Genomic DNA, 12,742 nt, shown 5'->3' on the forward strand with positions numbered 1-12,742 from the left:
TCCAACTTCCTCTTCCACAGGAGAGCAAATCAGGGCCAAGTGAATTAGAAAGACTCACTCGTGGTCACAGAGCTGGCTGTTGAGAGGAGCAGACTGAGAAGCCAGAAGAAATGGGTGCTTAGTGCCATCCAACTACCTACAGATTCCAAGCCTGTATTTCCTCCTTAGCATACCCAATGTCTGTTTTTTTTTTTTTTTTATTAATTTAATTTTATTTTATTTGTGAACATACTGTACAGAGGAGTTACAGTTACATGGGCAGGATAATGTGTACATTTCTTACCAAGCATTGCAGCCTCCTCCTTTGTTTATCCTTCACATCCACCCAATGTCTGTTGTAGAGAGACAGAGGCTGTCCCAGGAGCACAGTGCTGTGTCTTGGGTGAGGTGAGTCCCTCCATGATGATTTTCTGCACTAAGTTGTGGGAAGGAGCTGGAACTCTTGATGTAAATCAGCGTGTCATTTCATTTGTATGCTTAGCCACCCTTCCAGATGTAGACCACAATGTCCATAAAACCCTGAGAAGAATGGTAGCTGGTGATACCTAGACACTCCTGGCCTTCACAAGGAAGATGTGTTATAGAAACTATCCAGTTTAAGTGATATTCAAACTCTCTGGTTAGGGTTTTATAGGAAGCTATCAAGAAATTAGAGGCAGAGTGTTACAATTAAAGAAAAAAAAGTGAGCTGATAGGCCCGTTGGGAACCCAGCAAGTTGATTGCACTATAACCAGCCTAGATGGGAACATATCTACTTTACACTTAAAGCTTCTCAGGAGAGACGCTTCAGTCTTTTTCCTTTCCCTATTATGGTAGTTGATGATTTTTGTTCGAAACAACCAATTGGGAATGCTAATCAGATTTCCCCACCCTTTGTTAGTCTTTTTCTCCCTTCTTCTCCATTCAAGTCCTGAACTGGGTATCTCTCATTTCTCAGGACCCTGGGGTGACATTTACTGTCAAAGAGAAGAAGAGGAGAACCCAGAAGACAATGCCGTTCCAAGCTCTGTTTGTAGATAAAACTTGAGTCAAGCTCTTTAATCTCTCAAGTTTTTAAAAGTCCTGTTTTTTCATGTTGGAAATGAGTAGATTGGACTGAATGCTTCTAAAACTCTTTCAACTTCAAAAATACCTCTAGTTTTGCCATTGGGTTAATTCGTAAGGTTTACTTTTTCCAAAGGGTATTTTCATTTTCATGGAGAATGTGAGAAAAAAAAAAGCTTCTGAAATGCAGGAGAATGGCCTTATAAAAGTATAGACCCAAGTTGATATTCAGGGTAAGACATCCTGTCTGAAGTATATTCTGTCCATTCTCAAGGTAGCTTTGCCTATTATGATCACTGTATGTTTTAAAAGAGGCCAATAATTGGATCTAAACTATTTGTGATATCCAGTGTTGAAAGAGATCTTCATTTATATTTTTGGCTCAAGATGTCTACAGAACATAGCATTATAATATTCATAGCAGGTGTTAAGTATATTATTTAGTATTACAGGTATTAGTCTAATGCTTAGGGTAGCTTAGCATTTTATGTATTAGTTCTTTGGGGTTACAATTAAGGCTTTAATTCCTGACTTTTTTTTAATGTAGTGCATGGTAGTTACTGAATTGGGATCTAGCTTTTAATTCCACAATGAATTCACCAACACTGACAAGCCAGTACTAATTAATGGCAATTCTTTATTTGCAACCATGTCTCAGAATTAGTGCCTCACATTGTTTGATTATTGTATGTTTTACAGGTGAAAATTTCAACCGGGGGCAGCCTTTCCTTATCATAGCAGTTCTCTCAGTCTAGTTTTATGAGAAACTCTGAGTTGAAGTAATGGCCCTAAGCCTTTAAAACCATTCCTCTTAAGGGACCCTGCTCACCCATTACACCTCCTTTTCTCCTCATCTGTCTTCTAAAGCGAAGTCTTTGGTTTGTTGCTTTGACCCAAGCTCTTCTACATCAAGCACCCTATCACTGTTTCAGAACAAATGAATCAGACATCCATCACAGATAAGAAATGTGTTAGCAAAATATTAAAGTTTCTATTGCTGTAATTACTAACGAGTGCTTAGACTTTCTATCAATCTTACTTGCACTTGAGTCAAAACGGCACTCCTAATATTTACCAATGTTTAGTAGTACTTTCAGATGGAATTGTTATACTCAGCTCCATAGCTTAAACCTTTAAGCAGGCACAGAGTAGAAATCTCTGTGTTGTGATGGATACAAACCACAATCCATTGTACTGTTTCTTCCCACAGGTCTCCCATGATACAGCTCTCATCTCAGAACATTCTTAGTAATTCTGCAGGTGTATTTCTTCACTGTAGTGTGGTCTCTGATTCAAAGCTAGAATAGGTTTCCTATCCCTCAGCATTACTGTGGAACTGGGCCCAGGTGAGACCTGAGCCCCCATGCACAGAGTCAGCTCCCACTGTGTGAATCACGTTCACACCACCATGACTCCACACTGCTAGCTCTGCGCATAATATCTTCTCACTTTCTGTCTTCCCGTTCTGAATACCGCTGTGCTTGGCAGTTGACAATTTGCCACATGAAAAAGTGTGCTCGTAATGCACGATGGAAAGTTTCTGTCCACCCACACCTACAGCATGTAGACATAATCATTTGGAGTGCTAAAATCAGACTCTAGTCTGTTTTATACCTCTCAAAGCCTACCACTGAATGTGTCAAAAAGCCTCCCTACCATTTGCAACCCCCTTCCCAGCAAAAGTACCTTCCTTGGGTACATCTCAATATCCTCATGGAGGAAGATGTCATCTGCTGGCTTCAACAGTCAGGTAAGAAGCTTAGTATAAACTCCACAAAGTAAGCCATGACTTGAACTAGAAATAGACAGTCAGTAGCTGTTTTCAACACCTCGATCATTTCATTACTGGTTTTCCACCCTAGAACCCCTTATGGGAGTAGTGAAGAAATGACCCAGGCTGCTTATCTACCAAGGATTTCAGGTTCTTGTAGGTTGGAGGATGGTACAATATTTAAATGCAATATCAAATTATTCTATGTGCAACAATAACCATAAGGGTAGACAGACATAGCATCTTCTCCTTGTCTCCCATTTTATTTTCTACCAAACTAAGATGAAACATAATTGTGGAATAAGTATTGATGTGGCAGCCTTCTCTTGAACAAAATGAGGGTTGTCATGCCTGTGTACTGTGTTGGGACATGTGGAATACAGACAGAAAAAGAGACTCTCCAAACGTTGTGTTATCAAGTGATTGATTCTCATACCGCTGGACCCCTGGAAGGGCCACTGAGGGGAGAAGGGTGCACTGTTCTCTGTAGGAGGCTAGGAAAATGGCAGGCAGAGTGGAAGAAACAAATGCCACACTTGTCTCTTCCCCAATTTCCTCAAAGGATGTTCCTGGACCATCAGCTGTGGCGTATGTAGATTTCTCTTAATGTCTACAGTAAGCATTGATAGAGAGGATTCCCCTTAACAGACATTTTCTAGCACAAAAGCTGAGGTTTCTTTGCGAATGGGAACTTTCAAATTCTTGTCCTGATAATAGGATATCCTGGATGTAAGTCCTGGGTTAGTTCTCATATTTTGGAAAGTTACAAGGGAATATGTATAATGAGATAACTCTCTGGCCAAGCTTGGCCTTACTGCATTTAATCTGTCTTTCTTTTTTATTTGGGGGGGGGGTCTGGTCGTGGGGCCTGAACTCTGGGCCTCTCAGCCTCTTCAGCTCAAGGCTAGCACTCTACCACTTGAGCCACAGTGCCACTTCTGGCTTTTTTCTTTTTGCTTATGTGGTGCTGAGGAATCGAACCCAGTGCCTCATGCATGCAAGGCAAGCACTCTACCACTGAGCCACCTTTCCAGCCCCTTTAATCTGTCTTTCTGTCATGTCTACACACACACACAAATATACACATGCACACACACACACACACACACACACACACACACACACACACACCTGAGTCATCAACAGAGGCAGATACTCATCAGCAGTATCATTCACCCAGGAAAATTCCTGTGTTACACCCATGACAATTTAAAGTCAATCTAGGCAACCCACGGAACTATTTCTTTCTCTTTTCTTTCTTATTTTTTTCCCTCAAAAAAAGGCCTTTAAAATATATTAAACCAGGTAAATTTTTACTCAGATGTTCATGTGTCTGAAGCAAGTTGACAAGGAAAACCATCACAAAATACTTTTGTTATTTTTTTGTTTTGTTTTTAAAGAAACGTATCCCTATACATTGTCTCTCTCTGCCTAGCTGGATGGAACTGCTTTCTTAGCACAAGTGTTGTGGGAACAGGAAGTCTGGATGGACCATGAGGGGTACTTGGAACAAACCATATCCTCAAACTGAGGAGGCTGAGGGAGTGGGGGCTGGTAGGAGGGTGGATGAGCCAGGAGGCTGCTGCCTGCCCTTGCGGTTGCTTCCTCGGTTTTTCCACTTCTCCCACTTCCTCAGGAAGTGGCTGTAGGAGCAGTCAGCACAAGCCTCCAGGATGCAGAGGAAACAACATACAAAAAGTAAGATCCAAGGTAAGGAGTCACAAAACAACATTGTAAGAAATCTGATTAAAAAGAATACAAAAGTGACTCCATAGAGCGAGGGGAAGAACTCCCACCCATCCCATCTCTGACCCCTTTTGCTTTCTCAGATGACAAGTATCACGTTGAAGGAATTCTCGTGGCTTGCATGACTTGGCTGGTTCTTTTCCTTAACTCTTCCTGGCTTAGATTTTCCTTCAATCGCATTCATTTTAGAAAGCACCAACTTTACAGATCTGAGGCTGTTGAGTTGTAGCCTCCCTGTGAGAGTGTACGTGTGTGTGTTTGTGTCTCTGTGTGTGTCTATGTGTGTGTGTGTATGGGAGAGAGAGTGTGTGCACAGGTGCACATATGCAGTGGCTGTTTCTTTCTCTCTGATCTGCTTCAGTCCAAGCCTTGAGGTCCCATCATCTGGGTGCTGAGAGACTCATGGGAACACCCTGTTGGCACTAAGGTGAGGGCTTGGATTATCTTCGCACCCTGGAGGTGTGGATCCACTCCCTGCCTAAGCACTGGGGTAGGTCCTCCACTAGCTACAGAGTTTGCCAGTCTCGTACTCCACAGGATTTGGCAGTTTGGAATTGAAGGCCCTCAGGGAGGACTGGATCCTGCCCACCTCATTGTTGGCTAGCTTGAGCCGATGTCGGAGTAAGCAGGAGAAAAGGTCAAGCCTGACTTTGCCAGGTGGAGAAAGCTGGTTCACCCGGTCCCTAAGCTCAATAAGCTGTAAAAGCGCAGAGTCCTGGGAACCTTGTGTGTATGGATAGTCCAACTGGAGAATTAAGTCCCGGATGGCATCGGGGTCAAAGGGAAGGCTGTAGCCAAAGACCTGTAAGGTATTGATTTTCATGTAGCCTAAATTCTTGGAGGGATCCGTCATCTCCAGGGGCTCGTAGTAGATTGTCTCATTGGAGCTGTCGTCCAGGGACTTGATTCGGCTCCGTAGGTAAACATGGACTGTCTCAAAGAATGTCTTCCACCGATTCCCCAGGGTTATTGTCCAGTTTTGGCACTGGGCAGCAGCATCCACGTTAGTCCTTTCCCAGTCAGGGAAGCTGCCTTCGTTCACAGGCATGAACCAACTCTCAGAGTGGCTGCCCCCAAAGGGGTTCACATAGATCGCCATGACAGGCTCCAGGGTGCTGTTCTTGGTGAGGCAGATCTGCAAGGACAAGGCCAACATCACATGCACCAGCCCGGGCTTATACTTGTTGCTCTTCAGGGTGAGCAGCATGCGCTTCCTCCAGGAAGGGTCAAACCAGCTGCCCAGACGCATGTCATTGCTGATAAAGATCGAGTGTACCTCAATGCGGCTGTCCCGCTTCTGCAGCAGGTACTTCAACTCCAGGTCCTGCAAGTCTGTTTCCAGTCCAAGAAAGTTCTCCAAGGACTCGGCCACTTCGGGCCGGCACAGCCCCTGGGCCAGCACGTAACCTGGGTTGCAGCTTCCACAGCGCGTGCTATTGTCTGAAGCGCAGTGCGCACATGCGGGCCCTTCACCCAAGGCACATGGGATGGGGCCCTGGCAGGAAGATTGGTCATAGGGACAGGTGCAGCTGTGGCTCTGCTCCAGGAAGGTGCCAGGGAAGGTGCTTTCTCCACAGTACAGGAGAGACTGGATTCGGTTCCACCAGTAGGACAAGGACCTTGAGGAGGTTAGATTAGAAACAGAGCAAAGTCAACGGAAGCAGCATACCACCACCTGCCCCCAACAGTCGCAGGACCTTGGCTGACAAGCAGGGAAGGTACTGACGGAAGGAGAAAGCCTTGTGTTCACTGAATGATGGAAACCTGACCGAGCTATTTGGGTCTGATTGAGAAAAGCTTGTTCAGGCCAAGTCTGACATTGAGCATCAGACTTGTACTAGAAGCAGCAGGCTACTATTCTGTTTCCCCCTTAAAAAAAATTTAGAGGACCTACATCTTCTACATCTTACATTAAATCTAGGTTTTCAACCTTCTATCTAGAGGATGACTCCAAGATTTCAAATTCTTTCCAGTTTTATTCCCACTTCAAGGTCTTATTCCTTTTTCATTCTCTCTGCTTCTGTCACTCTTCCACCAAGGCTTAGAATATTCTATTGCCAACCCTCTTAAAACTTTAATAGCAACTTTTACATTAGCTCTTCAGAGAGGGCTTTCCTGATGTCTGTTTCAAAAGAACCACTCTTGTCACGATCGCACCACCTGGTTTTTATTTAATCCATGACGATTATCAATATTTAAACTTAGCGCATTTGTTGCTTACTTATTTATGGGCTGCTTTCCCTGGAGAAGCTACAAGAACAGGGATGCTGTATTACTGGCTAACATATTCTCAGAGATCAAAATTGTTTCTCTTGTGTAGTAAGCACTTACTAATTATCTTTGGGGGAAAATAATGAATCCCTGCCAAACAGCCCCATTGCACTGTCCTGTCCTTATCATCCTTACCTGTGCTTCACTTGGAGTTACGTCTTTGAGGAGCTCTTCTCTCCTAGAATAGTGTCTCACCTGTGTGTACCAGCCCATCATTTCTGCCCAAGATGGCCAGGACTTCCTTCTCCAAGGAAACCTTCCTCCTGGAGACTGTGCCACCATGAATCTGAGTAGCTGCTCTTTAGTCATAATTTTCTACTTTGCCATATGCTTACAGCTAAGTAGTAGGGCATGGGATATAGCCTTAGTAAAATCTTGCGGAAGGAAGGAAGGAAGGAAGGAAGGAAGGAGTGGATGACAGTACAACGAGAGTACAGTGCTGAGAGTACAGTGCACACTCCTCAGCTTTCCTGCCTTCTAGGGCTTAGAGTGAAAGATTAAAAATTAGAGTTGCGCAAACGTCAAATAAACTCCTCTTGCTTGTTGCATCTCCTGGTCTGGAGTCTGAGTTTCTGGGGCGCCCTCCCGTCGACGGAAGTATCCTAGGGGGCTAGGGTCTTTCAAGAGCAGTTGCTTATTTAAAATCATTGAATGTGTGCATTTCCTCTTAGATGTACAAGACTTATGAATAATAGACAATGTGAGCATCATTAGAATAATATATGAATCTACTATAATTTTGTTTTGGTAAGAAGGAGGTTGTCTCACTTCGGACATAACAAAATTGAGAATGACACAGGGGAACGGGTCAAAATCACAGGAGGTTAAAAGCTGTGTGTCTCATACTTTCTCACCCATTTTGGACAGGGGACTCGCCCCGCCCCACCCCAGCAGCCATTGCCAGGGCGATGCTGAGCCTGGTTCTCGAGCCTGGGATACTCACCTCTCCTTGGGTAGCCGGAAGCGAGGCTGGCGATGGCAGCGCTTGCAGAGGTTGAAGAGCCGGCGGATGATGCGGTGGGTCTTCTTGAACAGCACTTTCAAACTGGCTCCCAGCTGCTGGTAGCGGTGCTGCAGGTTAGTGTCCATAGCCCAAAACTGAGAGATGGCGGTGGAGTTCAGGAACCGGTCAGCAGGGAGCCTTTTCAGCAGGATCTGGAACTCTTCTGTGGGCAAAAAAAACACAAAAAACAAAAACAAAAACCGGGCAGCTGAACAAAGGGCAGTTCTGAGGAGTCCTGGGAGACAGGTCGGTGTTGCCTACACCCAGGGGGATGTGTATCTACTTTCCTTGTTTCCTTTTCACTAATAGCTTTATTGAGAAACAACTAACATATAATGTATGGTTTCAGGATTGTTTCCATCCTTTCCCACTCTAGAATGTCTCTGAGTTTCAAAGAGATTTGCTATCATGTGGAGGGCAAAAGATTCTACCTTTGTTAATAGCTTGTGGATGTACCTCTTTGCCTCTTTATACCTCCTGATAAGTCATCCACAACATTATCACAGGACAATCCTCTTCAATGATGCCGGGACACCCTGATGCAAGAAATAAAGCATGCAACCAGACACACAGTGTAGACACAGCAAAGGTACTATATCCAGCTCAGCTATTTTAGAACTATTTTCAGGCCCCTGAAGTTGATTTTTCCCTCCAAACTTTTCTATCTGAGCATGTAACTCTTCTCTTTGTTCTCTTGGTTAGACATTGTTTTGTATTCCGTAGCTGATCCAGAAGCTATATGCTTTGGAGTTTCTAGGCCCAAGTCTGAGCTCTCCTCGGAGCTTGCTGAGCATAGCTTTTCTGAATTCATACTCATGTCTCTGTTCTCTGCTCTTCTTGTACTTGGGACCCACAGTCACCACATCTCCTGCCTCTGATAGGAGACCTACTCTGGTTTCATGGTTAGCAGTACCTTACAATGCTGAACAGCCTGCAGTCACATATTCTGCCACCATTAATCCAAAGCATGGGGGTTGAAGAACATTTTTATATTCTCCTTAGCTAGTTCCAGCAGCCTATTTTTACTTTCTCTCTTTCACAGGTGAGGATGCTGAGGCGTTGAGGTGCTTCATGGTTACCAAGACAAGTGCAGCTGGCCAGCAGCAAGGTTAGGAAGGGAAAGCAATTCCTTTGAATCTGCATCTTAAGGCAATGTTGACATGAGTGACAGCAGCAACAAACGGCACCTAGCTTTCACCAGTGTCACTTTGAGCCATTCTACACACTTCATTTATTCAACAACTACTTATTGTGTACCTTGTGTGCAAGCATTGTTCTAGTAGGCACTGTGGATTCAGTAGCAAAGAAGACAGACAAGAAGATCTATACTTAATATTTATCTCACCTCATTAGGTCCTTAAAACACACTTGTTAGTTAGAAACGATGTCCATTTACATGAAGGAAGAATAAACCACTTGAGAGTCTGGGAGAGGGATATCGCCTCCCTAGGTCCTAGGGATGGTAAGTGGCTGAGATGGGATCCGAGCCAAATTCCTATGGTTTTTGCCTTGCACTTCATAGCCATCTCTCTTTCAGGGAGGAATTCTGGGACTAGTTGACTGCTTACCTGACTCCTCAAACTGCCGGTTGTGAGTAGCCCAGGAGTCCTGGATCTGTAGTAAACTGTCTTCCATGGCCTGGATGTCAGCGTCAGGACAGTTGCATTCTGGGAACGTGGGGCTGCACTTGCACCAGCAGTCATTCTCCTTGCAGACCAGCTCTCCCTCAGAGCTGCATGTGATGTAGCTGAGAGCTGCAGCCACAAAGCGCTCACGCAGGTACTCGGGCAACAGCACCTGCAGGCCTGTTCAAAACGATGTATCAGAATCGCTGGGGAAAACCAGGGGAGACTCAGTTTCCCACACCTAAGGCCAGAGAAAGCCTATCTGGGGGTTCTGCTGACTTGTGTGTCCGGAACTCAAGAATGATCACCCCAGGGCCTGATCCTGCTAGGCTGGTTGGGAGACAGGGCTGTCCCTGCACTGTGACAGATGGAGGATGATTGGAAAATGCAGACAGGGAAGATCAAAGCCCAAACTCCTCACATCAGCCAAATTAAGAGTGTGCAGATCATAAGAACAGACTTATTGGCTACACATCAGCAATTCTAGAGAGAAACAAAATGTTTCGGATAAAAGAAGAATTTACAGCCTTCATAGGGAAAGGAATCAAGTCTTGCTGGGCTGCTCTGCCTCCAGTAGCCATCCTGTTTCTAGCTTAACTGAGACAAATAGTAGTCATAGTAGAACATTACTGAATGATGCTCTCATCTTATCCCCGATGAATGATGAGGCTCAGAGGTAGGGTTAGGTGTTCTGTGTGTATAATAGCCAGGCCCTCTGCCAAGTACTTGCTATATATAACTGCATGTAACCCTTGTGGCCATACTGAGGTTCTTAAAGGTAATGAAACACAAGCCCAAAGACCACAATGACCTACCCAAGTTTCAGTGCTAATATGCTTTTCTTCGTGGCGTACCCTGTCTTTATCTCAGAAAGTCATGCTGCATGCCTGATTGTAGCTGTCCATTCTCAATATGATTTAACTCTTAAGGAGATCTAAAACTAGGATGATGATCATTTCCCTGAAGACCAGTAAGGCCTAGATAGATATGAATGACTCATGGCTCTCTTTCCATTGCCTTCCTCTGCTCTTGAATATAATACACAAAATTATCCCAAGCTTTGGTTTTCTCACTGATTTGTGATGAATATCCATACCAGTAGCAGAATGTACCCCTAGTTGGCTTCAAGACACAAATAAGATAGCTGTCTATTGGAAACTTAGCAAAGGATGAATGAAGAGTAGATCAGACTTTGAATGCATTGTGGGTCATGTTTGAGGTCAGACCTGAAGGAGGTTCTCCTCTAATAGGAAGGCCGTGGGTTCTTAGGCTTAGAGGGTGAGGGATCGGAGCACCTCTGCATACAGTCTCCTTTCCTCAAAAGTTTGCTACCTCTTTTATTTCTACACTCTTGACCTTGTCTGGCAGGAAATCACAAAGCCCACAGTCTATATCCTAGTCTCAGCAGACCTCAGACTCTAACTAAAAATGTCATCCACAGAGGATTTTTTAAATTCTTGCTGGAGGTCTACCTTTTCTTCTGAACTGCGTTTAAATTTTCTTTCTTGACTCTCTGCCCATCTTGGCACTTGAGCAAGTCCTCCTTCCGCACTGTGCTCGCATGCTTGCTTTCAACGCTCACCCTCTCCAAGCAGTTTCCTTCTGCTTCCCCCTTTCATCCTCCACCAGAACATTTCCCATCGCTATAAAATAAGTGCCCCGAGCAATGTCTGCATGAGTGATGGGCTATAAAATTAAATGGCATAAACTATTTCAAATGAACCACCAGGCATTTCTAACTTCACTCATTGGTAATTTCCAGACACAAACCAAGCCCATCCAGGGACAGAAGAGAAGAGAGATGCTAATTGTATTAGGTAGCTCTAAATAAAAGTCTTTTACTCTTCTTTATTATACATTTCTTGATTCCTACAGCATTACTGGGTCACATCTGGCTCAGATTGCCTGGAATTTGTAATCGTAGATCCTGAATGAGGGCTATTGATTTTGTAATGCTGGGATAATAATATCTTAAGCAGAGTCCAATTCAGTTAGGCCTGAAGAAAAATGGACTTTTCCCACTGAATCAGTGTGGGTAGGCCTTTCCCAAAGATGCTTACAAAACAGAGCAGGAGATGTATACCTCCTTTATCTTCCACCTTTCAGACCTACTGTGGTTGCCTTTCTTTTTTCTTTCCCTGTTTTGTATGTTCTTTCTCCAGAAAAAAAGGCTCCCATTCCTTTAAAATGCCTCTTGGCTTTGAAACTACCACAAAAAACCCACAGCCTAATAGCAGAAAGCAAGGGCCACCCTTGAGGTATGGTTACAATAGCCAGTGGTACCTGTAGTAGATCCCTTGTTTGAAATAGAGATCGTTACCCCATTTTCACTCTGCAAAGGCAGGTTATTCCTCATTGTGTCTTCAAGATAAAGAAGAAGAGTTTGGAGGTAATAAAGATGATTACTGAAGTGGGTCCAATTCTCTAAGGATAGATGTGCTGTTTCTTATAGGATAATGACAGAGTGTTTGAGAAAGAATAAAAGATGAGAGGACTTTGGTGTCCAGTGATAAGAGCAACAGGTCTTGGCTGTAAGATATACTATCAGATGTTTGTTGTATTGTTTTTCAAAAGAATGATATAGTCTGGTGCTTATAGTTTATGTCTCTAATCCTAGCTTCTTGGGAGGTGGCAATTGAGAGGATCTTGGTTCAAGACCAGGCCAGTCAAAAAGTATGAGCCCCATCTCAACCAATAATAGGTATTCTGTTGTGTGCCTCTCATTCCTGCTATGTGACAGGCTGAGATCAGGAGGATGATAGTTCTAGGCCACCCTGAGCAAAATTAATCAAGACATGGATACTAAAGATGAATAAAACTTCTATTTAGAGCTACCTAATATGATTATTACTTCTCTTCTTCTCTTCTTCTGTTAGAAAACATGAAGCCCTGTGTTCAAACACTAGTACACACACACACACACACACGCACACACACACACACACACACAGAACACAAAGGAAAGCTGTTAGATACAGGTCTCGGAATTTGTGGTAGTTCTTCTCTTAAGAAGGGTTTAACAAAGTGGGAAAGTAGGCCCCTTTCTGTTCTTTGGTGACCCAGATTTTTCCGCCAGGTGTGAACTATGCGAAAGCCACCCTGGAGCTGCTTACCTAGTAGCTGCACTTTGTTCTCTGGACTCTGCACCAGGACAGAGCTGACTGAGTCCAGATTATCATAGTTGCTGCAGCCCAGAGGACCGGTCCTCGTCTCTGTGACCTACACAAAGAAGGAACAGGATATGGATTTAGAAAACAAGCAAGGTACCTTTGTCCTTTTCT

General features: G+C 44.0%; 1 protein-coding gene across 1 annotated transcript in view; it reads right to left on the minus strand.

The window, feature by feature from the left end:
- Positions 1 to 4,296: 4,296 nt before the first annotated feature.
- Positions 4,297 to 12,742, minus strand: part of Brinp2 (BMP/retinoic acid inducible neural specific 2) — a 45,387-nt gene continuing 36,941 nt past the window's right edge. The window contains exons 4-7 of the mRNA XM_042674479.1: positions 12,575 to 12,680; positions 9,405 to 9,641; positions 7,777 to 7,999; positions 4,297 to 6,181 (exon numbers count right to left, since the gene is read on the minus strand). Of these exons, the coding sequence (XP_042530413.1) occupies positions 5,065 to 6,181; positions 7,777 to 7,999; positions 9,405 to 9,641; positions 12,575 to 12,680 (1,683 nt within the window). The 3' untranslated portion in view covers positions 4,297 to 5,064. The remainder of the gene's footprint in view (positions 6,182 to 7,776; positions 8,000 to 9,404; positions 9,642 to 12,574; positions 12,681 to 12,742) is intronic.

The sequence above is a fragment of the Dipodomys spectabilis genome, unplaced genomic scaffold (genome assembly GCF_019054845.1).
Source record: "Dipodomys spectabilis isolate Male_0828 unplaced genomic scaffold, ASM1905484v1 ptg000019l, whole genome shotgun sequence".
In the NCBI taxonomy this organism is placed as follows: domain Eukaryota; kingdom Metazoa; phylum Chordata; class Mammalia; order Rodentia; family Heteromyidae; genus Dipodomys; species Dipodomys spectabilis.